Source organism: Brachyistius frenatus, unplaced genomic scaffold (genome assembly GCF_029030835.1).
Source record: "Brachyistius frenatus isolate BFR_SWC_R1_liver_20210118 unplaced genomic scaffold, ASM2903083v1 Contig_8, whole genome shotgun sequence".
Classification (NCBI taxonomy): Eukaryota; Metazoa; Chordata; class Actinopteri; family Embiotocidae; genus Brachyistius; species Brachyistius frenatus.
In genome coordinates this window covers 4,887,359-4,914,407 of record NW_027210607.1, presented here as the reverse complement: position 1 = coordinate 4,914,407, position 27,049 = coordinate 4,887,359, and the positions used below count along the sequence as shown (strand labels likewise).

At 44.0% G+C, this 27,049-nt stretch overlaps 1 protein-coding gene across 2 annotated transcripts in view; it reads left to right on the top strand.

Annotated features, from left to right (window-relative positions):
• The first annotated feature begins 8,006 nt into the window (after positions 1–8,006).
• Positions 8,007–27,049, top strand: part of fgfr2 (fibroblast growth factor receptor 2) — a 39,668-nt gene continuing 20,625 nt past the window's right edge. The window contains exons 1-6 of one of the 2 annotated variants that reach the window (XM_069690026.1): positions 8,007–8,774; positions 10,820–11,075; positions 18,564–18,821; positions 19,113–19,187; positions 23,982–24,151; positions 25,907–26,030. In XM_069690026.1, the coding sequence (XP_069546127.1) occupies positions 10,895–11,075; positions 18,564–18,821; positions 19,113–19,187; positions 23,982–24,151; positions 25,907–26,030 (808 nt within the window). In that variant the 5' untranslated portion in view covers positions 8,007–8,774; positions 10,820–10,894. The remainder of the gene's footprint in view (positions 8,775–10,819; positions 11,076–18,563; positions 18,822–19,112; positions 19,188–23,981; positions 24,152–25,906; positions 26,031–27,049) is intronic. The other variant, XM_069690025.1, reaches the window with a different exon arrangement.

The following is a 27,049-nucleotide window of genomic DNA, read 5'->3' as shown; positions in this document are numbered from 1 at the left end:
CAGCCATCAGCTGGTTAGCGTAGCAGAAAGACTGCAGGTCTATTTTACACATGTTTATCTCAGGCTAAGTTTAGGCGTTTTTAAAGTAGGCTATTTGGAGACATAACAAGTGTGGTGGAAAATGTTATTTATATAAAAGACAACAGCTATTTGAAAAAACAGATGAGCACCATAAAGTTGGTAAGATATCCAAGAGACATTGCTTTCATGTAAAAAACAAAACAAAACAAAACCAGCAAACCAAACCCAGAGTCATACTGACCAAACCGATATTTGCATGACAGCTAAGGTCTTGATTGGCTGGCATATCGCCCTCTTCAGATTCTAAAGCGTCAATCATCCGTAATGTTGCTTCTGACTGGCTGGATTTGTAAACAACACTGGGGGTTCAGCCACTTCGTTCAACAGGTACTCTGGTTGGCTATTATATACTGTGGACAGGATATGGAAGCTCCCATTGGCTCAAGTGAGGTGTCAATCAAACGGGCGGAGATGCCATGTTTGTACCCCTGACTGAAGTTGAAAATGAATCGTACCTGCTGTGATCATTGTATCTTGAAATGGTTTATATGAATCGAATCACAAGAATCTTAGCTCTGCAAACACATCTCACATGAGTACACACCTGCACTATAGAGCTGTGTATAAAAGACAATAAAAAAAAATCCTCACGACCGCAGGCGGGACGTCCCGGTGTTAACAATTTTTGAGATATTAAGTCATCTTTTACTACTCCAGACTTCCAATAGCAACACAGTAATGGTAAATAATTTCCCCTGTTATAGAAGCTATATCGATTAGACTTATTTTTACTAGTGAGACAGAGAAACTGTTTCATTTGTAATCATAACTTGTAATTATTTAAATATATTTTGGCCAGATATATAAAAGTGGATGTAGTGGATTAGATATTTGGCCTGAAAAAGCAGTATGTTTGGGGGGGGGGGGTGTCTGTTTGATTGATAGGCCTGTGGTGCAGTCAGGTTTCCATTAAAAGTTGGTGGGTGTAGTGTCCTCGGGTTCCCAATCAGATCGAGTGAGAAGACGGCGACGGTCAAAATGCTGAACTCAAGGCTTCAGAAGGGCAGTTCCCAAACCAATGGGTGACGTCACTGTTGGTTGCCGCTTGCTGCCCCCTAAAGTTATCCAACTTTTGTTGTCATGAAAATAGTAGATAAAAAAAAAAAGGTCCCAGCTTGTAGTTGGAAACAATATCGAGCAATGGCCTTTTGTTTCCATGTCCGCCGTTAAGCAGAGCCATCAACAGCCTCCTCGAAGCAGGGAAAAAACGAATATCATAGAGACATCATTTGAACTGGTGTGGGTCTTTTTTTTGGCTCGTTTGGCTCGTCCTTTCTGGGCTAACACAGCAGGCCTTGATGTAAATAAGAAGGACTGATTCTAGGCTAACGAAAACACAAATATTTTTTTATTTCAGGGGATAATACACTAATGAAAACATAATCATGAATGTTATGTTCCATTTCTGCAGATAGATCGCCATAAATCCTGCACACTAGGCCTTTTATGTTACAGGCTCTTCACTACTTGTAGTAACATTTAGCCCCCAATCTCTGAGCTAATAGGTAGGTAGGTAGGTAGGTATTTACTTTATTAATCCCCGAGGGGAATTTTTTTTTCGCTACAGCAGCATACAGAAGCAATAAGATAATAATAGAAATAATAGAATAAAATAATAGAATAGAATAGAATAATAGAAAAGCAATAAAATAGCAGTAAATAGCAGTAAAAAATATAAAATATAAAATATAGAATGCACAGTATATACAGTACATTATATATCTATATATATTATATACAAACAAACCAAGAAACACATCTCTAATGCATCTCTGGCTTTGCAGTGAAGTAAGTCTTAAATCTCAGAGTCAGGATGTAGTTTTACGGAGGAGCAACACTGAGCGCTGTAGTTAACTCCGAAAAGATTGTCAGCTTGAGGTGAAAAAAACAAGCCAAACTTCAACAGTGTCAGCACAGACCGAAGTCCTGACTTGCAAAGCATGAGTCATACCCAGAATGACTGAATTGACCTGTTCTCTGTACCAAATGAGCTGTGTAATGTGTTTGTGTTTATGTGTGTGTGTGAGCATAATGCTAATGTTCATGTGTTGTGCAACTATTGAACTGCGGGTAAAATGGAGAAAGGAAGGGTGAAAATAAAAAGAGAGACGAAGACAAAGACAGGGAGTGAAAAAGTGAGAGAAATCCTTGTCACTATTGAAAAGCCAGGAACAAAAGAACTCTATTCATTCTTCATTTTATATAGAGGTATAAAGTTGTCGGTTCCACTCAGCATTTCTCTGTGTCTCTCGCTGAGAAAGTATTATTTTTATTAGGCCTAATGGTGCCAGTCAGGTGGGAGGGAAAGCAGACATTTTGATCAGGAGTGAAGCTGCAATAGTTCAGGAGACCTGTGTTTCTGCTTCGTGTGCTGCTGTTTGCTGTTTCCCAGAGCAGCTTTAGGGGGTGGGGGGAATTACCAAACTCCCAGTTTCCAACTGGAACCATCATCTTTCCCCCCCCTCTCCTTATGTTTCCCTTTCAGCCGAGCTCCACTGCGAGCTCAATCTGCAGGCATCCCAGCTATTTCAAACACTCTGGAGTACCTTGGTGGAAACATGTGAGGAATCTGGATGATTGATCCTCCACTCCCCCTCCCTCCACTCCCTCCACCCCGGCTCTCTGTTACCTGCGGAGGGGGAGGAGAGGACGGCAGAGGCCCGGCTGTCCAGACGAGGTTATTACAGTGTATCAGTGACAGCGAGGAGGAGGACCCGCTGACTTATGGGGGCGATGCCTCCTGAGGTAAAAAGCAGAGGGATTCTGATAGTGTGTGATGGCTCATGTCAGGCAGAGTGGGAGAGTTCAGCAGTAAGAGCCGGTCTCTCAGGTGGAGAAAATGCCTGGAGTGTCCACATGAAGGGAATAAAAGGTTTCTGTCAGAATACTTTGGCACTTTCAAGCACATTTCTTCCACTCCTGCTACTGATTTCTGTTTCCCTCTCTCCCAAACACCTAAACTTTCCTTTCACACGCTCCATCAGGGTCCCCTTTCATGGCCACATGGCTGCAGAGAAGCTACATGGTTCAAATTAGAGCCTGAGGCGTTCTTCTACTTCTTACGTCTGTCACCATCCCCCCAACACACACACACACACACACACACACACACACACACACACACACACACACACACACACACACACACACACACACACACACACACACACACACACACACACACACACACACACACACACACACACACACACACACAGAGAGCTTTACGCATTTGTTTCATATTTTGCACAGGATGTGACTCACCCACGTTTGATGTTTGATTTTTTAATTATGCAGTGTCAGTGATACATTGGGAGGAAAAACGAGGGCTCTCTGTAGGATTTGGCTGTGAGAAGTTACAATAACATATCGCTGCCATTCGTGATTAACTGCAGCACCCTCAAGGAAGGAGAAAGAGGGATTTTATAAAGGAGAACAAGTCCGTTTTATACTCTGTGATTCTTAACAGTGCATCTATAACATTCAGAGGGGCAGAGGGAGGGGTGTGCTGCTCTGTTCACTGTAAAGGAGTGGAATACTTTGTGTGGATTGTGTATGTGCCACTGCAGTAAATAAAAGCACTGTATAATGGCTGATTGACTCCAATAGAGGCGCACACTATAATCAGGGCCTATTTTATCACTAATATAGCACTGTTAGGATTTGCGAAGACACGCTGTGATGACTGCGACTGCTTAAAATTGACTCGTGTGATACTCAACAGTTCATGAACTGCAATAGAAAAGAGAAAAACAGCAGATTAAGTAATACAAAAAACAGCCATGCTAACACCTCTGTGAGGATGCACTTTTATATACTGTAGAGCGATGCTAGATGGTGATCATGTTTACATGACATTGCTAACATACGCTGATGTTTAGCATTAGAAAGTGTCTTCCATGTTGGCCATTGCAATTTAGCATGTTAGCATTATAATGTTTGTTAATAAGGCTGAAAAACAAAGCAAACTTGAGGCTGATGGGGTGTCATTAGTTTCACAGCTTAGTAGTCATGAACTGAAGTACTGTACAAATTTACCTTTTGTCCTAATTATACCTCTTTAGGAAAAGTCAGGGGATCAGCAGTCCGTCATCGGGATTCATCCTCTGGGCACAATGAATGTCTGTACATTTCATAGCTATACATCAGAGAGTTATTTTAGTCTGCATCAAAATGGTCAGCTGACAGACTGTGATCCATGTTACCATGTTAGTCATCAAATAAAATATTATTACTCTTACACAGCGGGGATGTGACCAATAAACAACACGAATGACAATGAATTTGCAACAGTTGTTCAAAATAAGGTTTACATAGATTCATGTCATCTCATTCTTCAGAAAAATGACAGATTCAACAGCTTCCAGTGATGAAGATTTTGTCCTGCTTCTCTACTCAACAAAAGAAGACAAGATTTGGGTTGGTTAGACAAACCTGCTGTATTACCAACTCTACTACAACCAAAAGTAAAATACATAAACGACTTACTCTCCTGATAGACTAGTTGTTCGGCGATGCCGCTCCATACAGTACGTTGTCCTTGAAATTGTTGTGTTTGTAATTTGTGTGCCATTTGTCATATAATACAGGGTGGCTGGAGACACAATCAACATTATCATCATCATAGGCCTCATGATATGATGTCCGTTGTACTGTCACACAATGTGATTCGTTGATGCTTTTGTTCTTGATGCGAAAGCTCCGAAAAATCAACCTCCCCTCACATAAAAAAAGTTGCTATTTTGCTGACATGTCCTCAGTGAATGTTTTTCAACTTCCCACATTAAACTAGTTTAAGTTTCATATTCGGGCTGGATTTACTTCTAATCTAATCGCCGCAAAATTGTGTTTACACGTCTCAAATTTAGATTTAAGCACGTACAAATATTCCTCCCTCAGGACATGAATGTGAAAGCAGCCCTCTAGTGTCAAACTCTACTGTATAAACAACACTTTAGTCAAACATCTGAGTATAGTAACAATAAGAAAAACACATTTAGGACTCTATAATGTCAACCAGTTAGCCGTTAGGGGACAAGTAACAGCTAGTTGTTGATGAATTCACTTGTTTGGCGCCTAAACTTTGCATATCAGCAGGAGGTTTACTTTATGACTGGTGGGTGGCTCGGCCCCAAACAACACTCTGCTTCAATCGTCACAGCAATAAGAGCTCTGCTCTCATTAACACATCATTGGAGAAGCCTTCCAATTAGCTACCCTCCTCATGAGTTCTATCAGCAGTGACAAGAAATCAATATCCTCATCTGAGATGTTGATCGTGAGTTAGTAGCCTGTCACCTTCTTTTCCTCTCACTCAGTTCCCTCAATCCAAACACCGAGGCTGCTGGCACAGGAGGGATTAAGAAAGAAAATGGACCGAAGAAAAGAGTGGAGATGAAGAGAGACGATGACAGGTTGACGGATACCACAGCGCAAGGGCATTGAGTCCATCCAGTCCTCAGTCAAAGGCCCATGAGCCTCTGCTTGATGAGGTTTCTTTCAAATGTAGGGATGCCCGAGCGGTGGAAAATAAATTGGGAGATTGTAAACAGACTTATGTAGAGGGAGGAAAGAGACACACAGAGAGGGAGAAACAGCGGGGGGTGCTTTGTGCCACTTTTTGAAAAATGAGTCAAACTTTCCCTTCTCACTTCTCACTCCCTCTTTAATTCTAGCCAACCTGTCAGCTCCACTGTTATCTGATGGCTCTACTGGTGGAGGCAGAGATGGGAGAGGAAAGAAAAAGCAGACGTAGGACTTGCCATTCACAGGCCCAACCTTTGCCTCAGAAAAAAAAAAAGCCTTGTTAGTGCCTCTTTTCACATTGAATGGAAGCGTTTTCCCTCCAGTGTTTAAAAAAAAAAAAAAGGGGGCTTCAGCGGTGAAAACGAGACAAAAATAAAAAGTCTGTGGAGATTAGAGTCTTCCACCCTCCCCCGTGTCTCTTTCAGAGCACTTGAACGCCTGAACCAATGCAGAAGACAGCTTGAAGCAGTGGGGGACAAGCTACAGGGGGCCAGCCTTCACTCTCTCTCCGGGGAGCTGCAGACACATTTGTAGGATAGTTATGAACTGAAGTTATTTCAAACTCTGCAACAATGCACAAGATCGTTAATTAACTTGGATTCTTTGCTTTGTTTTTGGTCTTTCCTTTCATGTAAGTTCTGCTGTTCTGACGGATCCTCTTATTTGTGATGAATCCTAAACTGGAAAACGTCAGACAGCAGAATGAAAAAAATTGTAGTGAAATGTAGTTAAAGTATTAAAAGTAAATAGTACTTATATTACTAAAAACAAAAAACATTATTGGAGATTATTTATGTGATATATCTGATATGAACAGCCTTACATGCAAGAAACAATGCTAATGGTGTAACTGCCAATTTCAACCATTTCATCTTTTTTTAATCATAAAAATGAGTTGTACTTTATAAACTGGCTATGTTATGTAGTAAATAAAATATTAATTTGGAAAGCATCAACAGTAGTGCAGCGAATCCCAAACTGTGATACATGGACCGCTGGTGGTACAGAACAGCCTTGCTTGAAGACCTAACAATTGCAAAATTGTCATTTAATTTGAGTAGAGACAAAACTTACAATATATTCACATCCTATTAAGACATTATGAAGCTATTCATCATTTAAATATTTCAGAAATAAATACTGCAAGTGCTTAGATATGTAGGCTGACATCACATCATATCTGACATAGCGTAATGCAAGCTTTAGCTTGATACAGTCAGATGCGGACTCCTCAGTCGGGGCAGTTGTGGGTCAGATGGTAGAGCAGGTTGTCCACTAATCGCAGGGTTCAATCCAGTTCACATTTCTTCCTTATCCTTGAGCACGACGCTGAATTTGAAATTGCTCGTGATGGCAGGCAAGGACCTCAGGTCAAATGAACCTTTGAGAGGAGTCGACAGTTGAGCTGACAAATGGTACCACTTCTAGCAAGAAATGGAAATGTATGAATTGAAACAGCAGCCTCATGTTGTTGTTATTTAGCCTTTCTGAGGCTACTGCATTGAAAAAACAGTGAATTTTAATTTCATGAAAAATAAACTGTTTATAGGAGCACCGGGGAAATGTACACAGTGGTACATGGACTGGAAAGATTGGGAACCTTATAATATGGTGTCGGATAAATGTAGTGGAGTATAAAGTAACATCAAAAGGAGATTTATACATTTCACCGCTGTGTAAATAATCTCTTAATCCAAATTTGTGTAATCCAAAGGCATTATTGCAAATGATATACAAATAATAGAAAAGACTATGTTGGCATTTTATTTTCACTGTGCCTCAAAACCATTATTTCATATTACAGCATATTCAGATACACTGCTACTATGTTCATTATATAATTTAGGCACATAGATTAAATTATTTCCCTCTTTCAATTTTTTCCCTTTTAAAAGTTGTATAGGAGATGGCAAGTTTACCGAAGTGTCCTTGAGCAAAAAACAAGCCTGACTTGTCTGTGCAGGCTGACTAATTGTATTGTTTTTTTTTGTCTCAACCCTCATTTGACCACCTTCTCAGTGGTGGATAATCACAAACTACAGTGATGCACTTTACTATTTCCAATCTGCTACTTTAATCCTACATTTCAAAGCAAAGATTGTACTTTTCCTCATGTTTTCTCGACGTCTGTTTCGTTTCTCTTGATATAGATGATATATTATATTGGGGGTATTTGTTAGAAAAAAATGATCTGAATGCGTTCCCCCTGCAGCATAAATAGAAACACACTGTTTGGAGGCTTTGTGCGTCTGTTTCCAGTTTGTTTGCGTCTCCTCCCGCAGATGTCGCGCCTTGGCCACTGAGCGGCGTGGTTACCGCGGGCTGACAGCTGAGAACAGGGGCCCTCTGCCTTGGACTCAGTTTGAGCAAGTTGAGCGCAGGACAGGCAGGCAGGCAGCTCTGCAGTTTGATGGGCGGAGGAAGGCAGGGCCCAAAGGCACTGCGGCCAGGAAGCGGCTCGAATTGCACTGGGGTACATGGGTGGGAGGAGGGGGAATGACACCCACTAGAGTGAAGGAGGAGGGCGGTGTGTGTGGAGACGTAAGGAGGAGGGAAAAAAATCGAGTAAACCTGACAAAGCGTCTGAGAAACAGTGTGAAGACAGTCGGAGGAAGAAGAACGAGAAGGAGCCGCTAAAGACGCTCTTTTCCACCGGGGGAGAACGCGCATGGATGGATTTTATGACACTTTTGCTTCGGACAACTACCCTCTTCTACCTTTCCAACATCGTCCCGCGTCCGTAGTCTCTGCGAACTTTCTATTTAGTTGACAAGTGCGCTGCTCCGGGAACACTGGGCATGTTCTGCGCCCTGGAAGAAACTTGGTGACGGGGAGGAAAGTTTTCGGAGGGGGACAGCGATATGGTTTTCAGAGCTGTTTTCGAAGGATAAGGCGTGTAAACTCGGATTGCTTTGCATGGCACTGGACTACGCGGCCAGTCGGGGTTGGAATATATCCTCTGATCTGAGTTGATGCCGGTTGATTGTGGAATAGTAAACTGAAAATAAGGCAGCGCCTCTCAGATTTTCTTTCTTTTTCTTTTTTTTTCTTTTTTTTTGCTGCATTGTGGTGTTGGAGACATTCCTCCCTCTGGATTCAGCTCATGCTCTCTCCTCCCTTATCTGTGCATGCCAAAACACAGATCTCCACGATTTTAGTCCTCACTGGTAAATATTTTTTTCTGTTTACGATAAAGCTCAGCTGGGAAAAAGTCTAGAGCTCCCTCAGTCTCATCTGTCAAGTTTTCTGCGGCGTTAGTAGAAATGTTTTCTGCGTTTGTTATTTTCTTACGGCTGCATGAAAACAATAATGATTTAACTTCTTACAGTTAGAGTTAAAGACTTTTCAGAAGTCAGAGAAATCCATAAAGTGTGCCATTTGTGTCTTTCTGTAATTTACATCTAAAATGCTGCTTTGCGCTTTTTTTTTTTCTCCATCTTCTTTATATGTAAAAGTTACTTTAGTGAAATGTCCCCTTGTTTGCTTTAGAAGGCGAAGAACCACACAGCACCTTGCACCATCTCTTTAGGGACCCATTAACAAGTGTCCTGGTAATTTATTACTTTGCTTGATTTTCTACATCGCATTTATGGTACCAATTACCCCGTGACCGCACTTGTTTTTTCACCGCTTGGTGCCGGAGCCCTAAATCACTGAGCGGCTCCAAATGAGCCCCATTGTGGAAAAAAAAAAAAAAAGCCAACTGATTTGAATTTCAATAGGAGTTCAATCAGTGCCAAGAAATTTCATTCAAAGCCCGCAGTTTAAATGAAGGCTGCGGTCATGTATGGAGCAAAGTTCCTCGCGTGCCCAAATGTCATGTCATCAGCAACTTTAAAAGTTTTGTAATGAACAGCGCTTCATATCAAATTCTTTAAACCTTTTTCTCTTTAGGTTTTTTTGTTTTAGACTTTTAACAAAGAAAACCTCAATATATAGGCTATATATATATATATATATATGTCTCCCCCCCGCTCTCCCCCGTTTATTACTGTTTATATTTAATAGCTAGAGAACACTATTTCTTATTGTGCTCCAGAGACCTCAAATGATGTAAAAGAAATGGAGGTTTCTTGGTAATTCTGCTCCCTATTCGACCTGCAGAAGTTTTTTAGACAGTGGTTGATTGATGCGCTGATTGGCTGCATTCATTATTCATGTGTGTGAGCTGTCACTGTGCGGAATTTGGTGCCTTAATTGCAAAAAAAAATATCCAGCCGGTGCATTTCTCTATAAAGTTAATACGTCTGAATAAATTCAGGGACGCACCTCGGCATGTCATGTGCGCAGCTCCGTGTGGCCCCCGAGGGGTGAATTAAAGATAAATCAGCATGTGGGCTCTTTCAGCGTGGCCCTCTAAAAGTCAAATTACAAGTGTCTTTGCGGGTGAAACCAATCGATACGTCCAGCTGGAGGAGAAAGGAGCGCGGGGAAGCGTGACTTCAGCAAACCTCCAGAGACTTCAACCGCAGATGTCTGGCTAAACAGACTGACGTGTGTGTCCCAATATTTGCAATATCGCATTTCAATTAAAGCTGTGCTGGTCGCATAATCAAGTCACGGGACTGCGATAAAAGCCATTTATGTATACAAATAACAGATGCGGCAACAGGTTTGGTGCATCTGTTGCGCACCAGAATAAACGATAATTTGTTGCCTATCCTGAGCCATGCACTTTTCAAAACATGTTAAAACTCATCAGTAAAGGAAAGATTGTAAGATTAATGTGTGGAAGAGATAAAAATGGTGCAAGTAATGAGCAATTTTCCACATCACATCTGCATGAAATCAAACTGATCTTTGAGCTATTTGACAGTTTTGTGACTTGTAAGAGACACAAACTGGTTTGACTGTGAACACAATACTTCCACAGCTAACATGTGTGTTGATTGGTTTCTCTGTAATATATTTTAATGCATATAATTATCTGAAGAAAAGGTAGATGCAGGGCGGTTGTGTGTCACCTGCTGCTGCCTCACAGCTTTGGTATGTCTGTGGCATGGCTTGTTTGACAGCATTTTGAAACACTGTTGGAAAAAAAATAACGTAAGGGGGAAATGGTGCTGAAACAACTTCTTTGACTTCAGATTAATTATCTTAATTTATATATTTTCTTTTTTTCGCCGCCTCAATTCACACTTCTGTCTACCTCTTCAATCGTCACTCTGCCTCTACCTTCCCTCCACTCTTTTCTCCTCTCTTCACCTCTCAGCCCAGGTGATTGGGTGAATTCCAGTGAGTGACAGGCCGACCCGGCAGCAGTTGATGGTTGGGCGGACCCCCTCAGATGGGATCAGTGTCCAGGGGGAGGTGGAGAAGGGGGATATGGGGAGCGCTGTGCCCCACTAACGGGATGGCCTCTTGGGCCTGGCTGCTGGCCGCCGTCCTGCTGTCCCTTCTGACCGTCAGCGTGGCCCGGCCGCCCCTCACCGCCACCAAGGAGGAGGATGCCACTCTGGAACCTGAAGGTAAGCAGCAGTAGGGGTGCAAGAGGGGTCGGAGGAGGGGAAAAAAACATTTGTTGGTTTTGTTTTTGGAGAACAGGTGAAGGTCTGCCAAAGTTGTGAGAGTTGTGGTTGAGTTTTGTGTCATTAACTAACACTTAAGTGGATAAAAATCCACAACTGGCCTACAAAACAATTAGAAATTTACACCATTTCAAATATATTTTATATATGTAAATATTTCAAATAACTTGGGAATGAATTCTCTGTTCGGAAGTTTTACTGTTTCTACTATTGTACATGTTTTTGAGTTTGAGCCCTTTAAGTCCATTTAAACTGAACTAAAATCTTACATGTAGAATGAATTGAGTTCACATACATTTTTGAACTAACTTTGGTATGGCGAGCCTCTTGTTTTCCTCCCTACGAGGTGTGTGAATCACACTTTTTCGTTTTATTTCTCTTGCTGATGTCTGTGCCAGTTACTTGAGTGTTAAAGCCAGATTTGTGACCCTGTGTGGGAGGACAAGGGAGGGCTGTGAAGGAGGGTGGGACAGTGTTTATGCTGGCATCTCTCACTCGTGCCCTTTTTGCCTGGAAGGAAGCACAGAGAGTGAAGGAGAAAGGGAAAGAGTCCGATTTGCAGTTCTAGTCTTTGCTAAAAAAGATTGTGTCGCGCCTTCATCCCTTTTTCTGCAAAGTTTGTGCAACAAAAAAAAATCAACCTTTTATGAGAGGCCATCTTTTATTGCAGAAACAGCTTTTTAATTTTGGTTTTATGTTAAGCTTTTCTATTTTCTTTGTTTCCAGTCTTGAATTCTGGTCAGAGACAAGCTGATTAGTTGTTGTGATGGATGGTAACTCACATTCCAAAGCCCTTTTGTTCTCAGGCTTTAATCAGCATGCTAATTCTAAGTTAGGCCAACAACAGAGCATCACTTTTTAAGCCACCAACCCCCACCTTCTTGTCTACACACACACACACACACACACACACACACACACACACACACACACACACACACACACACACACACACACACACACACACACACACACACACACACACACACACACACACACACACACACACACACACACACACATATGCTGTACCTTGCCTTGCCCTTCGCCCTGGATGTCAAGTATCGTTCTTACATACCTTGATGAGAGGCTGCCGGAGCCCTCCTCCCCTGTTGTTTTTGTTGTTCGGTCTCAGGCTGTTTGGCTCCAAACCGGCGTGTTCGAGACTCCACATGGCCGGGATGCCACGCTGCACGGCCACAGAGAGTTTTCCAGAGTTATACAATCCTCCAGGAAAATTCTTAGAGGATTTGTGCATATTTGACTTCTCCTTTAGATGGAGAGATTACAGAGTGCCGGGCAGCGGTGAAGTCATGTGACTACAGATTAAGTGGCTAGACCTGGAAAGGGGGGGGTCACATGATGAGGGATAGACAGTGCACAAAGAACCTGGGCTGCTTATGTGATTCTGAATCAGTTTCCCTGTTGCATATGGACAGCACAGATTTATTTTCCTGCAGCTGAATCAGTGTGTCCTCAGCTCCGGTTGTCTCCTTCCGCTCACAACTCCTGACTGACCTCACTGGTGTCACCTGTAGGACACGGATGTTAGGGAGACAGATTGGCTGGTCCTGCCCTCTCTGTCCTAATAACACCCCCTGCAGAGATGTAGCGACTTAGCACCACCCCCGCCCCTCTAAATGCCCTGCAGCCCTGGTCACACCGCTGCCTTCAGCAGTGGGAGCAGTAATTGCTGTCGATTCGTCAGATTGCATATCAGTGTTGTCTCTGTAGAGCCCACGCCTGCACCCCTGGTGGCCCTGGTAGTTTGTTTACCTGTGGCTGCTGTAACAGAAGAAGCGGAGTGACCGCGCTGGTTAAGGCCTTCACAACCACCCTATTGTTGTCGCTGTAGCCACTTCAGTATCTATGGGAGTGTTTACCTTGTCCAGGCGCTCTCCGTTTGCGCAGTGATTAAAATAGTCTGACAGAGCTGAATAACAATGCTACTAAACATAGGTGTGTGTGTGTGTGTGTATCTATGTGTCTTTAACATTGGTCTTTTCTGCTCTGTGGTCTTTTTAGGCCCCTTTTTTTGCATATGATGTAGAATAAATGTGGCACCAGGCTGAATGGGAGTGCACCTCATGGTTTGGCTGTATTTTCCTCTAGTTCCTGCCAAACTCTGCTCTTCAAAAAAAAAAATGCTCTCATCAGCATGGAGGCAGCACTTCAAAATCGTTTTGTGGTTAAAAAAAATAAAGGCTCCATTATGGGTCAAGGATGAGTCTTTCATGTTTAGACGGACGGATGCTTCTCAACAGCAGACAGGTTTTACTCCTTGAAGAGTCTCCGGCCACAGTTGGATTATAATCACAATCTTGGCACACTGATTTATTTGCTCCTCCACTTGTGCCCTTGTTATGTCAGATATATAGGCAGCTTTTATTAAACAGAAGAGAGATTGTTAAAATCAGCATTCTGTGGGTTGTTAGTGTGTGTTTGTGTGCGAGGTGAGAATGTGAAGGGGCTGCAGGCTTATTAGCTATCTGCAACACTGTGCTATCTACACAGTGGGAGTACAGTTGTAAAAGTATAAAAGCGTCAGCTGGCAGCTTAATGACCTGGAGTGTGTGTGTGTGTGTGTGTGTGTGTGTGTGTGTGTGTGTGTGTGTGTGTGTGTGTGTGTGTGTGTGTGTGTGTGTGTGTGTGTGTGTGTGTGTGTGTGTGTGTGTGTGTGTGTGTGTGTGTGTGTGTGTGGCGATGGCAATGGAACTGAGCTCCAAACAAACCCAGTGTGACAGTGGAGGGGGCAGTTACGGCTTTCACACAATTACTTTTATTAGCCTGCCGTTAGCTGGTTTTAATCTTGAACTTCTGAGCGTGTTGTTTGCCTTGGCCGAGGTGCCAGAAAATACCTCGTCGCTCCGGTGCTCACGCTCATCCGATAAGAGACCTGTGAAGAGCTGATACCTGTGCCAGCTTGTGCTGCAGGTCTCAGTGGACTGTCCGGTTTGCAGCAGGAGGCGGGCGGGAATCTGAGCCAGGACGGGTGGGGTGGAGGATGATGGAGGGAAAAGGAGGGAAAACACTGAAGAAAACTACTGAATAAAACAAAATGTAGATGAAGAAGCTACAAAACAAAACCAGAGGGATTGTCCTCCATGGAGTTGACATTTTCAAACTCATACAGATCCTCAAATTCTGCGATATTGCAGATTTGTTTTCATTTTTAGAAAAGAAACATTTTAACTTGATGCTGTTGCACCTACTGTACATAAACTTTTAGAGTCGTGAAGTGTTTAGGATAATAGATCTGAAAGGTCACTGATTTGATTCCTGCATTAGCCCTCAGTGTGTTATTGTCCATGACAGTTAGCACACTGCTGCTCTCTTTTCTGGAAAAAGATGCCACCTATAAGATAAATATAAATACAGTAAAGCCTAAACAATTAGGGAATTATTTTATAAGGTTATCAAAACAAAGATAATAAACAGCTCTTATGATAATCTATTGATCAATTCAGCCAGTGAGAGTAGAAAGTAGAAATTTTGGTTTTATGGCAGATTAACTGATGATTATAGTAATCAGTAGTTTGCAGTATTAGCAATACAGAAGAGAGGATAGTCTTCTGACTTAGTAGTACAATCTCAGGATTTGTAAAGAAGCGAAAACAAAGTAGCACTTCTGAGGGTCAACTTAAGAATATAAGGGGTATCCAGTGGGTTAAAGGGGTCGGGTGGGGTTCAGGGAATGACCCGATGAGGGGTAAAGGGGGCTGTTGCCATGGACGCCAACAGGAGCCAGTTCATGGAGCTGCTCCTTTGTCACAATAAAAAAAAAAAGCTAAGGAGGGATTTGAATGTGAAAGGACATCAGAGACAAAAAAAGCGGAGAAAAGTCCTGGGATTTGACTACGTGAGGAGGTTACAGAGGAAAGAGGAGAGGGGGAGAAAAAGGAAGGATAAGGAGGACAGATAATGTGATTTGGCAATGTGTGTGTGTGTGTGTGGTGGTGGTGGGGGGGGGGGGGTAGTGCCTGTTGGTCTGCATGCATGCATGCTGAGTGTGTGCCTCCGAAATGGCAGTCATTTCATTTAGCACGGAGAAGTTTCTGACGATAGACTTGCAGACAAGTGTCCCTCTCTGTGAAAGTAAATATATAAAATCAATAAAAGAAAACTTCAGGGCTGTCATAAACTTTCATGCTTGGCTTCCTCTAACGTTGCTGATGCTTGGCTCTTGCCAGTGTGACAGACAGAAAGACAGACGGCCGAGCAGACATGAAGGGGACTCTGGTGAGAATCGCTGGGTGCATTTTGCTGCAGGCACTCGGGCTGCGAGACTAATTATTGCCAGTCAAGATGGTGCGAATGAGGACGAAGAGATTGCGAGGAGAGGACGGGCTGAATCTATCACACCTGATAGACACTTGTAATAGCCGTCAGAGATGGAGAGAGAGATGGATTTTGAAATGGAGATGTGTTCTAGGACAAGAGAGGGAAAATGATAGTAATGATAGAGGGTGGGGAAGAGGAGAAAGCTGTTTGATAGAAACTGAGAAAAGGTGTGTGTGTGTGTGTGTGTGTGTGTGTGTGTGTGTGTGTGTGTGTGTGTGTGTGTGTGTGTGTGTGTGTGTGTGTGTGTGTGTGTGTGTGTGTGTGTGTGTGTGTGTGTGTGTGTGTGTGTGTGGATGATTGAAAAGCCCTCCCCATCCCCCATCCCTGTTGTGTAGAGGGGATGAAACTCTGCAGAGATGAAAAATCTGTATTTCAACTCCGCATGCGTCCATGGACTCTTGTAAAGTCTCTTCACGTGGAACACAGTATGTGTGCCGCTGGTTACGACACTCCTGGTGTGCATGTGTACGACAAATGCCTTTTCTCAGTGTGGACAAGACTCCTTTATGTGCTTAGGTGTTTGTGTGCGTGCATGTGCTTGTACGACACAGGTTCCCATGAACAATTGGGCATGCTGGAGGTGTCAACAGGTTTGGTGAAGGGTCAGGGTCAGGTCAGCAGGGTCAGGGGGAGGGGGATGGAGAGGGCCAAGTGGAAGGGGAGGTGAAAGAAGACAGAAATGACGGAGCAGCAGCAGGAGGAGGAGGAGAAGGAGGAGGAGGAGGAGGAGGAGGAGGAGTTGATGGAGAGGGACAGATGGACACAGCAGAGATAAGAAAATGATGAGGACAGAGCTAACACCTGCATGCTATCTTTTAATCAGACACACCATTTGGAAAAATCCCCCCATCCCTTCCTTTCCTTTCCTTTTGTACTTATTTTCCCTCCTTCCATCTCTCCTACTTTACTGGAGCTCTCCTTGCCCACTCATGCATGTGTATGAATATCATCTTTCTACGAAGCATTTCAGTACCCCTCCCCCCCTTTCTCTTCGGTGTGCTGACAGATGCTACAGTCTCTGTGTGTGTGCGGTCAGGTGTTGTGTCGTTACGTCAGCCTCATCGAACATCCCTCTGTCTTGAAGTTGTCCATACCCACACTGCTTTGTATCCTGGTAGCTACAACATCTCTGAATCACTGAATATATGCCAACTTAAAGAATACGAGGGGAAACTAAAGCCAGTAATAATGTCAAAGCGAAGGCCTCCGGTGCGGAAAACCACGTCGTAAAAAGGTATCGGAGACAGTACGCCCATCAATCAACACATGAGCTCCACCTCTCATCAGACCACACACTCAGTCCTGGGTGGCGAGGGAGGGGTTAATTATTTCCGGTTCGAAGCAGAGAGAGAGGGAAAAAAAAACAATGCATAAACTGTACCTATGTGTGTCTACTTGCCCAGGGGGAATGTTTAAAGGTCTGCACACATGCCTCAACCGCTGGCTTGTGGCGGAATGACTTTCCCTTCCTGTCGAGGTTGGAGTGTGTGTGCAGGTATACTTTACATTTAACACACATAGGGAACACAGTGGCTTATAATGGGGGCGGGATGTTGTTGAACTGGTGCATAAAGGTAGAAGAACATCTGGGAGTGCCGCGGCCTCTATAATTAAACCTATCAGACTTCAGCTCTACATGCAGTCCCATCATCACTGGATTTTTTGTATGCTTTACCATTGTTGCTACTTTCCTCCCTCAAATCTTTTTAATCCCTCTTTTTTTACGTCGTTCCCTCCCGAAGAAAACGGACACACACACACACACACGCACACGCACACAAACACAAACAAAACACATACACATACACAAACACACACAGAGTTTTGGACATTTTTGTACTGCTGTAAAGAGGCAAACTTTCTTTTTATCTCAGAGAATGGTTGCAAAGAGTTTTACGAACTATCTCTGTTTGAGCTGAGTGAATGTACACGTGTGTGTGAATGTGTGTGTGAAGTCTGCAGAAGCCTCAGGCTGACTGGAATTGGCCTCGGTATTCACGGCAGAACCCAGCTTGTATTTCAGGCAGGTTTTCCCCCTCTTGCTCAGCATTCAGTCTCAGTCTTGGGTTTTCATGTATATGGATAAAATCCATCCTCACGTAGAAGTGCAGTCTCAGCTATAGTTATTCAGAGTTGCCTTTTATATATTGTACAGTCACCTCAGTCTGTCTGTGCAGTTGTACAAGTCAGAGGACACGGCGTACACACACTCACAGGCAGACTTGGTCTTCCTCCCAGAAGTGAAGGTTTTATGCACTTTGGGAGCAGAGCGCTGAGTTTCTTGCTCTCTGCCTTGGCAGGCAGATCCTGTGCAGTGGTTGTAGATCCTCCATGGCTGTTTTGTGAAAGAGAACACAAGAGATGGAAAAATAGAAGTGTCCGGCTACCTTCAGTTCAAGGTTTTAGGTGCAGTCAAAACCAGAGAAATACCCCCCACCTCCATCCCGCCCCCTCTCACTTTGCCTGCCTGACAACCGTTTCCATCCTGGACCTTTCTGGCTGCTTTCCTTTCTGATGGGCAGACATGGAGTTGTATTACCTTTTTTTTTTTTTTTTTTTTCGGGCTGCAGAGATCTTTCTGCACTGCTCATGTACTCACCCACACACACTGGCTGCCTGGCATCTACACCAAGAGGGGATGGGTGGTTGGGGAGTGATGTCCAATTCTCAACTGCTCGCAAAGCATACATTTTAGATATATTTTTTCTACACATACTGCTCTGGCCGTAACTGCATGCACTGAATCTATAAATGCCAATTCCACTGCACACTTCGTAACGGAACGGGGTTTCCAAGGTTTCCACTTAAATCGACTGACTGGGAGTTTGTGGTAATGACATGATGGTGTGACGGTGTAAAAAATGGGCCTCCTCTCTTCTGTATTGCTACTACTGCATAAATTGATTTAAGTGCATCCATTTGGGGGTTATGTGGTGTTTTGTTTCTTACACTCTGGCTTGTTTCTTCCTCTCCCACCTCTCTTTCCTCCTCCCTGTGCACCCTCTTCCTACTTTCAATTCACCCCAACCCTCCCTGCCCCTCCTTCAACTTCACCCGACTCCCACCTCCTCCCCATTTGCTCTGCAGAGGCATCGAACAAATACCAAATTTCTAAGCCCACGGTGTGCTCAGTGCACCCGGGGGAGGTGCTGAAGCTGAGCTGCCCTCTGCCGCCGACTGGGACCATCACCTGGACCAAAGACGGCAGTTCTCTGGGCACCAACAACCGCACGCTGATAGTGCAGGAGGTGCTGCAGATCCGTGATGCCACGGCCAAGGATTCGGGCCTGTACGCCTGCACCAGCGTGGGCAAAGACACGGTCTGCTTCATAGTCAATGTCACAGGTGAGTCAGGGAGCAGGCAGGACAGGACAGGAAGTTTGGACATTTAGGGTTGGACTGTGTCAGGAGTCCAGGAGGAGGCCATGGAGCAGATATGGTCAGGGATGAACAGCCTGAAATTTGTTCTTTCTGGTGTCTTCTGAGAGTGTGCGTGTTAAATTACAGTAGTATACCACCAGAGTAATACAAAAAATGGCCCAGAGTGTGCCAGCATGCAAATGTCTAAATACAATACGGACTGTGTGTGTATGGGTTGCGAAAAAGGGTGGCAGTAACTGTGGTTACTCTGTGCAGATGCCATCTCGTCGGGGGATGATGAGGACGATACAGAGCGGTCGGAGGACACTGGGGCGGATGGAGAGCAGATAAGTGAGTATGGGAGGAACAAAAGAGGGGATGAATGAGTTAGAGATGTGCTTGGCTCCCTCACCAACTCCCACAGATTAGGTGCACTGGAGCCAGACACGTTAAACAGAAACCTGTAGGTGAACGGATCTGACATTGTCCACTCTACAATCACTTTCTCTGACTGCTGAATGTTTCTATCATGAACTCAAACCTCCAATTCCGAGCAGCCACTGCAATATACAGCAGCATTTGGGAGATAAAGGGAAATATAATGAAAATTTGGAAATTAAAGCAAAGAAATGCACAGCCAATCATTGTGTATGTCTCCATTTTGATACACATTTTTTCATTTCAAAATAAACCATGATCATTTTAAAGTAGTGTATCTCCTAACATTCAAAGCTTGAAAAAGTCCTAATCAGGGGCTTTAAAAGCTCGGATGTGCAGTGCTTTGAACAGCGGTCTCATAAATAATGAACCCTCCCTAACTGCTTGTCAGAACATAAGTCTGGAAAGCTGATTGTGATAGCCAAACACTCACAAAGGCTCAATCCCAAAGCAATATAATCTACTTAGCTTTGTCAGTGTTTATTAGTGCAGTTCAGACTGTGCGATTACGATGGAGGAAGGACACAAAGCGGATGGTCTCTATTCTTTCGGGATCAGGAGGAGACAGCTGTTAGCAACACCAAAACTAAAACATCAAACCTGCCCTTCACCCACATCTCTGCTAGTCAGTGCCTTACTATTCCTGTCTAGGCCTATACTGTGAGATTTCACAGTTTGTGTGTGTTTGTGTGTGCCTCCCAGGCTAGGTGCTCCAGGGAATACAGGGATTCCTGACATTCCTGTAGCTAGTGTCTCCCAGGTAGTCCGGCCTCATGGAGCCAGCCAGCCAGTCAATCAGCTGGGCTCATCCATTATGAAAGACGCCCATCTGGACCTAGTTACCCACCTGATGGGCCTGTGTGTGTTTATGTGTGTGTGTGTGTGTGTGTGTGTGTGTGTGTGTGTGTGTGTGTGTGTGTGTGTGTGTGTGTGTGTGTGTGCGTGCGTGCGTGCGTGCGTGCGTGCGTGCGTGCGTGCGTGCGTGCGTGCGTGCGTGCGTGCGTGCGTGCGTGCGTGCGTGAGTGAGTGAGTGAGTGAGTGAGAGAAAGAGAAAGAGAAAGTTTTTACCCAAGTTTGTCTATGCATTGGTGAGCATATGGGGGAGGAACGTGTTTATGCAGCCACATGCTTTCACATACACACTCACAAAAAAAAAGGGGCTGAAGCAAAGATGAGGACTTCCACATCTTGTTAAAATTCTCCACACGCATTGCGTCTCACTGTGACTTCTCCTCCTCCACTTTTGGGCTGACTGTAATTGCCTGAAATCCATTAAATATGGGGGAGAAAGAGGAACTCAGCAAGAGAAAAAAAAAAAACGGGGGAGAGGGAAAAGATCCAGCCATTCTGGTGGTAATAAGCTGTTTGAAAACAAAGGCAAAGCTGTTCTGGCAGTACAGTTGCATTTTCTCTCCGTGTGTGTTTTTGAAAATTCAAAACCGAGATTATTATTAAAAGAAACAGGGAAGAAGAGGAGGAGAGGGGAAAAAAAAAAAAGAGGCAGGGGGGGAGTGGGGTGTGTTGGATTGGTACCAACGCTTCTCGGAGCATGGCGTGGAGCCTTGGCCTCGGGCCGAGGCCTGGAGCGAGGAGGGGGAGGAGGGTCCGTGTGGGCGTGGGAGGGAATGGGAGTGGAGAGTGTGGGGTGTCGTTTTATTTTTTTTCTGGAGCACTCACAATGGTTTGGGCATCAGGCCACTGCAAAACAGAGCATTTTGATTTAACGTTGTGCCGGAGATTGAACGACATAAGCCATGGAAGAAGTTGAAAACGGGTCCAGAGTGTTTGTCTATCGTCAGCAGTGGGTGGTGTTATTGAAGGAGACATGGAAAAGCCTCGACCAGGGTTTGTGAGCAGAGCTGTGTTCAGGGTGGGGGGGAGCGGGTGGCACTAATGTCATGATGAATTTAAAAAGCCACGCGGAGCTTTGATTTTTGTGTTCAGTTATTGATTCTCTGTCCTGTTGACAGTTTTACTCATAAATATTTTGATCTTATCGTCATTGTGCCTCCAATTTTATCAAAGCTGCACATATTAGGATTTTTACAGAAGCACTGACCCATCACACCAGCAAAATTAAAGATATGACTAAAAGATAAGACTCACAGCTAACACACAGTTTATAGAAAACTGTTCAGTCTGTGACTCTTGACTGTTTAACTTGAAGTGCGATTTATAGAATAAAGCTTTAATATTATAAAAAAAACCAAAAAAACAAAACGATAAAGACTGTCATGTTATGAGAAAAATGTAGCATAGGGAGTACATTTTTTGAAAACCCAACCAATTTTGTGGAATATTGAGGTGCGAGGTAGCAAAGTTGTTATTAAAAAAGTAAAATTGTTTCCAAAAACCTTTCAAAGGCTGTGAAAACCCATGTTCAATCTTCTTATAGTTTTACAACAGTAATTAGGGCCCGAGCACGGAAGTTGCGAAAGCCCTGTTGTTGTTTTAATATTTCATTTAGTCTGAGATCAGATCACTTATTTAAGCTGGGTGGGACAGGATTGGAAAAAGGTGACCAATCAGGATTCAGCAATGCCTGAATCAAAATGAGTTGACAATTAATAGGTTGACACCTAATGTTTCTTTGACTGTTGACATTTATTAATCAACATTTACTGTTTTTTCGTATGACAAAACCCTGCCATAATAAAAGGTGGGACTAGTCTTAAAGTCTGAAGTTCAAGATTTCCTCAAGAAAAACTTCATCATAGATTGCTGTCCTGTGAAAACCATGTCTCCTGACAATTAGGCAACATTAATTTGTCTGAAAAAGTGTTTGTGTATTCAGATAATACAAATAATAAATTAAGTTGCCATGCCAAAGATGCATGTTTTTTTTACAGGACAGACACGGTTTAAACTATATAAAACCCAGCACTAGTTCATCCACACATGAACAAAGCTGCCTTGTTCAGCTTGCATAGATGACCAGTAAATAGAAGGATATCCCAGCTTAACAAGAAACCATTTCAAGAATGAAATACTACTTTGGGACACGGATGAATTTTTCCTCTCCGGAGGAACTTAGAGAGAAAAAATCTTGACTCATAGCGCCAGGGTTAGATAACCTCAGCTCACCCCAGGCCAGCTTAGGATAAACAGCCGTGAGTGGGGATCCGGATGCACGGGGCTTTGGGGGCAGTGGGGGCTCCTGGAGGCCACAGCAGTGGGCCCTGCGAGAGTTTGGCTTCATCTGGAGAGAGGTCTGAGGGTCGTCTCGTTTGAAGTGCTGCCCCTCCGGACAGAGAGCATGGGAAACAGCTCCGTTCACCTTTCATGCCCCCAAATCATCCTCCAAACCCCGGATGCCATTGTGGGGTTATAGGTCATTTCAGGAGAGACGGCCTCGCGATGGGCAGGTCTCCACCTAATCTGTCTCTGTCTGAACGAACGGAGCGATGACAGGGAGAGTGGACGGAGAGAAATGGAGCGGACTGAGAGGTGAAGATGGAGGAAGAGAGGTACAGATAGTGAGAGTGAGGAGGCAGGAGAAAAGGGGGAGTGACTAATTATAGTTTGAGCACTTACTGCATGCATCCATTCAGGAAGGAAGAGCGATGTTTACTTACTTTACTATCCAAGTATGCTCAACTCGTCCGGTCGTGCATGCCAGAGAAAGTGATGGGAGGTGTCTGACAGCATGCAGATTGGACAGGCGCGAAAGAAGACGCTCGAATAAAAACACTCTCCCGGGACATAAACTTATGTTTGAAGCTGACACTAGAGTCAGCAGTGGTCTTATCTGTGGGTATTCCCTCCGCTTCTTCGCCTACATGAAGAGGAAGTGATGGAGTGGAAGACCGTTTGGGTTGTTGTTTGACTTTGAGTTTCTCTTCCCCTCTGAGTCCCATCTGCTTAGGCAATCATACTCCCAGGTGCAGAGAGAAAGGACGGGTGGGGGTGGGGGTGTGGGGGTGTGTGTGTGTGGAGGTGGAGGAACATCCAGCTGACTGAGAGGGAGAAATTTGGGGGGAAAAGAAGAAGCTGGGGGAATGGACAAAACACAAGGAAGGTGACAGATTTCAGTGGGATAAATGTTTGGTAGTTGAGCTTTGATTTTAAAAAAAGAAAAGAAAAAAAATTCCGGGCAAAAGTGTGCGACGGGAACTCGAAAATCCTTCGTTAAACGTGACATTCATTTTCTCCCCCTGACGGCACATAATGATTTTCCGAAGGAGCGATAAGCATCCGTGGCCCTGCCGTCCATATCTAGCCAAGTGACGGGGCAGATAAACAGGGTAGCTATGGTAATTGGAGGAAGTGGAGGGAGAAAAAAAAGCTGCTAAGTGGAATGAAATGAAATTGAATGTGATGGTCTAGTTACCCTCTTGGCAACGCCCAGGCACATTTTCTCCTCAGAGCTGATGTTTTTTTTTTTTTTTTTTTTATCCCTTTGCAACACCCCGTCGAGCCTACGAGGGAAAGTGTGTGTTTTTGTTTAACTGTGTGAGTATGGAGCTCTGGGTTGTGTTATGCAGACTGTTGGGTCAGCCAGTGTTGCGATGGGGGGTGGGGTGGGGGAAGGGGAGGGGTGTCTGGGAGTGTTAGGACTGGTTCAGGTTTGGCTCTCCTGCAGTCACGCTTCTACATACAGTATATCTGCCTCAGCCAGCCTCAATGCCCTGCAGCCAAACTGTTAATGCTGAGGACATGATTAGGAAATCTCACCCTGACTGAACACCAACTGCTCTCCGGTTGCAGGCGCTCCGTATTGGACCTCATCAGCGAAGATGGAGAAGAAGCTGCATGCGGTGCCAGCTGCCAACACAGTCAAGTTCCGCTGTGCTGCGGGAGGCAACCCCCGGCCCAAGCTGCGCTGGCTTAAAAACAGCAGGCCTTTCCGCCAAGAGGACCGCATGGGAGGGTATAAGGTAGGATAAACAGTAATACATCGCACTTTTTTTTTTTTATTACAAATGTCAACTTCTCTTGCAATTGTTTTGACTGCTTTCTGTGCGACAGTGCATTTTGTGAATGTTTTTACGAGGGGACGTCAAGCCTCGCTCCTTCCAACCACTCTCCGGCTATCCTTTCACCCCTTTTCCACCCTTGGCTGGACAGACGGGAGGAGAGTAGACAGAGGAAACGAGAGCAGGGTTTCTTGCTGTGAAATTGGAATTGCTCATCCGTGTGCCTCTTCTCACCAGGATACTTTGCAGAGCCTCTCACTGTAACTTGAAATGGTTCTTTACTCCCCCAACAATTAGGAAACGTAAGCCGGGGACTGGCGGGTTAAACGCCCTCAGACAGTAACGTATGGCGAAAGTAGGTACCGTCAGGGTGGAAATGAGTTCAGAATGTTGCGGTAACTCAATCAGGGAGAACAGGTCGCACTGGCTTCGGTCAGAGACGAGTGTGTGTTTCCAGCTTATGATTCTATTGTCATGACATGTGATTTACAAACACTAGTGCTGAGCTGGCTGACGTTTCAACTTGGTGTCTCTGTTAACACATTCCTGCTTAAAGAAACTGACTAAAAATTAAAACTAGAAATTAACCCTCTGATTCTGGTTTCGTGTTTAATGATTATCATTTTAATTCTATGTTAGTTTTAGAGCTTTCTAGGTTATTTGTGCCCAGTTCTGCTTTGTCATGGGAGGATTAAAACCGCTGTGATTTGTGTGGAAAAGCCTGTAAACAGTTACAACTATCTGCATGTGAATTCCCCACCTGTGACAAGCTAGTATTTGCATTACATTTAGTTATTTTGTTCATAAATTCCTCTCTTCGTCTCTCCAGACAAGCAGCATTTACTGTATATGCTAGAACCGCACTGACAGAGTGGAATAACAGCTTAAACAGACAGTTATGAAATTCATTTATGAAAAAAGCCAGGGATGCTGAACGAGTCCGAGACTCCTGGTTAATGACTGATGTTTTTTTTGAGGAAACGCATCTCCCTGCCAGGAAAGTTTAGGAGCAGATTATGTTGATGTAGCTGCTAATGTCGCTTCCCTTTGGCTTTCAGCGGGCTCGGACACAAAACAGCCCGCAACGAGACGGAAACGATACAGTCAGATACACTGCAGACAGTTCGTTTTTCTCCTTTTTGTCAACAAGCGTGGGACAAAAGCCGTACCTGAGCCCAGCCCTGTGCCATAATGTCTCCTTTGTGTGAAATGTAGGCCTGTACAAGCAGTAGCTACAGTCTGCAGACGGAAACTCTATTGTTAGCTCACACCTGTGGATTCCACACACAGGTGAAACTATCCCTGCAAATAATTATGAAAAACTGCGTGTTTGAAGCTACAGGTGTGGTTTACGACATGACATGGCAGGGACTGACAGAGGACCCAGGACCCAGGATTTTTCGATTTTACTTTTCAGAACTCTCAAAACGACCCCAAACTAATGATGTATTCATCATTAATCTGCAGGAAAAAAGAGAATATTCTGGTGTTAGGAGTCGTTCTGGTGGGATCAGCCTATCATCAGCCTCTATATTGTTTACCAGCACCTCTCCTCTTTCACACCTCCGACCAAATCCCCTCTGTCATTTTCTTATTTCATCGTTCTCATTTAACACCAGCTCTTTATGTCAATTTACTGTCCCTCTATATTTATTGATTTGTGTATTATATGAATGTTTCCCTCCACTTATAATAAGAAACCCCACTTGTACCCAGGTCCGCAGCCAGCACTGGACCCTGATCATGGAGAGCGTGGTGCCATCAGACAAGGGCAACTACACCTGCTTGGTGGAGAACGAGTTTGGGTCCATCAACCACACCTACACCCTGGACGTAGTGGGTCAGTGCTACGCACAAAACACACACTCGGACTGTACAGTACACCTGTGAGGCTAACAAAGAAAGAGTACAGGGATGGAGGAAGGGGAGACCAGCAGAAAGAGTTCTCACACTGTGTGTGTGTGTGTGTGTGTGTGTGTGTGTGTGTGTGTGTGTGTGTGTGTGTGTGTGTGTGTGTGTGTGTGTGTGTGTGTGTGTGTGTGCGTGCGTGTGTGTGTGTGTGTGTGTGTGTGTGTGTGTGTGTGTCCTTTTTGATTGCGCAGGTGCACTGTGGATGCAGGTGGAGGTCAAGGAGAGCTGCCAAGTGTGTGAAAGCTTAAGATGAATATGTCATCAGTTTTAATGTCATTTTCATTAATTTAGGTTAGAATATTACATTTTCATGGAGTCCTGCTTCATTGTGTTCAGTCAAATAATCGGAGTGTTTTAAACTACTTAAAACACCATCGGGGTGGAGGCTTGTCACACGAGGCTCTGACAGCTTTGCAAACTTCTTTTATTTTCTCCTCACAGCTCCTCACAGCTTAATTTCAGACAGTCTGTCTATTTAAAGTATAATGTCACCCAAATCACAGAAAAAAAAATCGTAATTATCTTAATTGAACTACTTTTACGAAAGAAATATTTCTCAAGCCCAACTGATACTGGATTTTTGGGGCTCAAATCAATACTACTGAGTAATAAATTCTAATATCAAATACATCGGCCAATATTCTTCTGACTTATACCGTATATACATTATGTATAAACACAGTTTTTGCAATGATCCCCAAGTGGTTTTAACAGAAACCTTTGACACTTGTTTCAAAAGTGGGGCAAGGTATTTGACAGTTAATTCTCCACACTGACATTAGTGCATCGAAAGAGTGAACAAAGCATCTTTTTCTATATTGTGTTCTGTTAAAAAAAAAAAAAAAAAAAAAAAAAAAGGGTTTGTTTTGGCACATTTCGCCCAACATATGTGCCGATACAGATATATCTCCGATAGGCCAATATCAGCCAAAATTAGTAGGTTGGTAT